The sequence below is a fragment of the Ictalurus furcatus genome, chromosome 26 (assembly GCF_023375685.1).
Source record: "Ictalurus furcatus strain D&B chromosome 26, Billie_1.0, whole genome shotgun sequence".
NCBI lineage: Eukaryota > Metazoa > Chordata > Actinopteri > Siluriformes > Ictaluridae > Ictalurus > Ictalurus furcatus.
The window spans coordinates 9,273,809-9,278,291 of NC_071280.1; the positions used below are offsets into that span (position 1 = coordinate 9,273,809).

The 4,483-nt window shown below is 36.8% G+C and overlaps 1 protein-coding gene across 1 annotated transcript in view; it reads left to right on the top strand.

The window, feature by feature from the left end:
• nfkbiz (nuclear factor of kappa light polypeptide gene enhancer in B-cells inhibitor, zeta) overlaps window positions 1-2,673 on the top strand; it is an 8,382-nt gene extending 5,709 nt beyond the window's left edge. The window contains exons 9-12 of the mRNA XM_053615771.1: window positions 439-608; window positions 711-821; window positions 1,340-1,507; window positions 1,684-2,673. Of these exons, the coding sequence (XP_053471746.1) occupies window positions 439-608; window positions 711-821; window positions 1,340-1,507; window positions 1,684-1,737 (503 nt within the window). The 3' untranslated portion in view covers window positions 1,738-2,673. The remainder of the gene's footprint in view (window positions 1-438; window positions 609-710; window positions 822-1,339; window positions 1,508-1,683) is intronic.
• The last annotated feature ends 1,810 nt before the right edge of the window (window positions 2,674-4,483 follow it).

Genomic DNA, 4,483 nt, shown 5'->3' on the forward strand with positions numbered 1-4,483 from the left:
TATATGTATCGATGGGCTGCAGTTTTTTAAAAAGAAAGTAAGTTCTTGTTTTAAAGTGGAAGCGGACGAACATACTATGTAAAACTAAATAACTACCTGTCTGAACATTATGAAATGACATTTTACTATGAATTCTGGCAATGTACACTGACAAATATTCGTCTTTTATGAAAATATTCATTTCAGACCTTTCAGTGATTTTCCATTTGTGAATGGATTTTCCCATAATTCAGTCTTCAGAAATCCAACGCAGCATATTTTGAAATGTTCATGACAATTGTATCATAATGATTGTGATCCAGTTTAAGAGTGTGATCAATTTCCAAGATAGCAATTATATTATTTATTTCCTCAAATCTACATGACTTTTTCACTCTTAGTGAAGTAGATCTGTGTGTCAACATAAGTCTTCTTTTATTTGTGCCTCCCTTGTCTTAGGACTTACTGCTCTACACGTGGCTGTGCTGACCCACAATGCAGTGGTGCAGGAGCTGAGTCATGTGGCGGCACCTCAGTCTCCCCAAAACGCAGCTCTGATGCAGAAGAGGAAGCTGCTTGGCGAATGCATCAACACTCTCCTGCTTATGGGTGCCTCTTATGGTTCAAAGGTAAAGGCTGCCATTTCAGTGCTACATTATAGTTAAAATAAATAAATAAATAAATAAAACTTCCTGTTCTGTACTGGATCTTCACGCTGTTGATTCTGCCAGGATCGCAAAAGTGGACGCACTGTCCTGCACATGGCTGCCGAGGAGGCCAACGTTGAGCTTTTGCGTCTTTTCCTGGACCAGCCGGACTCTCTTTCTGTGATCAATGCCAAGGTGAGACACCATTATCGTGCAATTAACAATTGTACATGCAAGCGGCTAAGCACAGCACTTTTTTGGGAACGTCTATACTATAGTGTGTATATATACAGATGAATGTCTTCACTGATGTGACTCACCTGATTCTGGCAAATATCATCAGTAACATTCAGTCATGAGACGCCCGTCCATCACAGGGCAACATGCACACGCACATTTACACTCATTCGTCTGGGGCAATTTAGAGTAGATAATCCATCTATAGTCATGTTTTTTTTTTTTTGGAAGTGGGGGGGGACAGAGGAAACCCACATGGACATTGCGGGAAAATGCAAAACTCCACACAAAAAGTAATGGAACCCTGGAGGTGCAAGGCAGAAAAAAATCCACCAATTAGAACTGGGTTTAGCATTAGCTATCTTATACCTCACACTGTTGACTATAATGAATCAAGCAACAAGATACTTGTTATGTATGTTGGCCTAACCTGTTGTGGAAAGCTTATAAATTAAAAGCAAATCTGTCCTGCTCAGGCATATAATGGCAACACAGCACTGCACATGGCTGCTGCGCAAAATGGCCGTCAAGCGCAGGCAGACGCTGTACAGCTGCTGATGAGGAGAGGAGCTGATCCAAGCATCAAGAACCTGGAGAACGAGCAGCCCATTCAGTTAGTGCCTGAGGGGCCTCTCGGAGATCAGGTGAGCATCAGATTCAAGCCAGGATCGAGTGCAGTGACCAAATATTCAGATAATGGAATCTTCGCTTGTACTGATTTTCCATGGTCATTATTTATCGGAGTTATTGCAGTTGACTTATTGCAATTATTTATCGTGACCATTTTTTAATGTCTTTTGTTTTACTTCGTTTCCTTCAGGTGAGAAGGGTCCTGAAAGGCCGTGGCCCGCAGGTTCGCTCCTGCTTGCTGTAGTAAGACCGATCTCACCCGATCTCCATCCTTCAGAAACACTGTCAGTCAGGCAGTCCGATCTGTGTACAGTCTCATTTGCCGGTATAAGGCAGATGTCAGTTGTTTCTATGAAACAAAGTTAACATTGTTCACTACTGTGTAGTAGAAAAGAAAGGGAAGTTGAGCCCAGAGAACATGGTACAAGATTTACAAGGGCGGAGGGGAGGGGAATGAAGGGTAAAATGAACTTTGCATCTGTGACAACTCTGGGCTCTGGCGAGTAAAGGTTTGTTTTTCATTATATTGTTAATTCTAATATGTTGTGATATATAATGTATGTATGTCAGCATGTGTACTGGTGTTTGGGTCTTATATTCTTTTTTTGTTTTATTTAATCCATTTTCCAAGAGAATGTTGGTGACAAACTATGCATAGAAATAGAAAGTTCATGGTTGTCAGCGTCATTAACCATTGTCTAGTCATCAGACTTCAGCTCTGTATCAACGTCCTCATTTTCGAATGTTCTTTTGATCCTGAAAGGTAGCATAAGCTAAAATACCTTTCAGCATGTAACGTTGAAATCGTGAGCAGCTTGGAATAGATCCAGATTTGCAGGTGCCTGTTTAAACACAGCTATTTTATTTTTGTGTGTAAAGTGCATGAATAATGTTCAGTACATAACGCTCAAGGCATTTATGATCACCTTATCTACGCCATATTTCTGGTTGACTTATCGTATGATCTTTGTAATCTTTGGTATGCCAACACTTTAAATATATCACGAGTGTTAAGGATTACATTTGTAAGGATTACGTTTTTGGTTTGTTTAAACAACCTAAACATCTTGATTACACTGGTGATGGGGTTGCAAAGTATGTCTAATAGACAAAGGGTTTTCCTCTATGTATAAGTCATGTTGGTGAAAAGAATCTTGAATAAAGAACTAATTATATAAACCTCATGTGTCCTTAATCCTGATGTGTATATTGGTTTAGTTTATTATAACAGAATCACTGAATTATAATAATTGTGTGTGGGTGGGGGATAAATGTTCAAAACTTTCCAAAAAAATTCTTTAATCCTGGGTATGTCAAACTTTCTGAAGCCAGGGATCCCTTTAATTGTGAAATGAATTCAGGTTTATTTTAGACTACAGATTATTTTGTGACATTAGGTTCATGGTTTAAATGAGTACAGTAATATTGTTACTGTTTTATTAGGGCCGTAAAGTTTTTTTTATTATTATTTATTTATTCCTGAACATTCCACTGACAGGATATTTTACGCTCAAACTTGACATTATTTATAGGCTGATTTGTTTTTGTAGACCTAAAATTTAATCCAAAATGCAATAAAGTCATCTGAACACTATAATACCTCAATCATAAGTTTAAAACGGGTTTGATTGATGATTTCCAGCTCTGTAACAATATAAAGACAAGCCCCTTGGCTATGCTTCCTGGTTCCCTGGGGATCTCTGGACCTACTTTGAGAATCATTGCTTTAATCATTACCCCAGAGCAAAACAACAAAAAAAAACAGTAGTGACTCCAGCTTGAATCCATGAGTATAAAGTTATGTATATTTATTTTCATTTATGCATGTGTATTAGCATTTTTTAATTTTGTTTCGTTTGAATCCCTTGTTAGAGAGTGTGAAAATAAACCGAACATAAAAAACAGGTTACAAAAACAAGTTCATCTTATCAGAGTGATCACGCCTTACCTTTACACAGTACCATTGTGCCAGTCATCAGACTTTAGCTCGGTGCCAACTTCCTCCTGTTTTTATTAAAATGTTTTCGTGATCCTAAAAGATAACCACAAGCACTTCTGGATACCAGACACGCAACATGAGTCTATGAAGTAAACTATGTTGAACTGGAAATTTGAAGATTTGTTTTATAAACTTGTATTACAAAACAGCTATTATGTTCTTGTGTGAAGGATAAAAGAAAGATACTAGGGTCATCCTAAATGTCTAATAAAGCTCAAGTTAAATATGTGTGGAGACTCCATTTTTATTCATTTAAATGAAAGGGAATTTATTTGATTTTCACTATACTGTATACTGTATGTTTAATATAAATGTTCCTCTGTATATTTCATGGTATTTTATATATTACAGCTACAGTACTATGCAACATTGATTAATAATTTCTTTTTAAAAGTTATGAAAAATATTGAAAACAAAGATGCCTGAAAAATCATTAAAATCCCTCTAAATATGAAAAAAAAATAAAATAATAATGCTATCAAGGGCACGTCATTATTTGTTTTGACCACTCTTTTAAAATTGGATCAGTTCTCCTTGTTACACTGTTATGCAGGGCTCTGTGGAGCTCAAACCACATGTTAAACTCCTCCTGAGGTTTCGGTTTGCTCAAAATACAGTCATGCGGAAAAAATAAGTGGAGATCGTTGGCTTTTTTGACATATTTGGACAAGCAAACATTTGATCATCTTTGAAAAAGTGCCTATTAATATCAATATTAAGTTGATACTATCAGATGACATAAAATTTGCACTTTGGTATAATTTTCACAATTTGAATGAACAAAACGACAGATCAGTCACATAGGAAAAAATTTACTGAATGGTGTCAACTTACTCTAAGGCCAACATCTCCCTTTTCATGAAGACTGGAGGGAGGAAAATGCATACCAAATGGTGCCATAATGGAATAAAAGAGTGTGACAAAGTTTCTGACAAGGAAGTTTATTTGCTTTTCAGTCCTTGGGGAAAATTTGAGACTAGATCATTAAAAA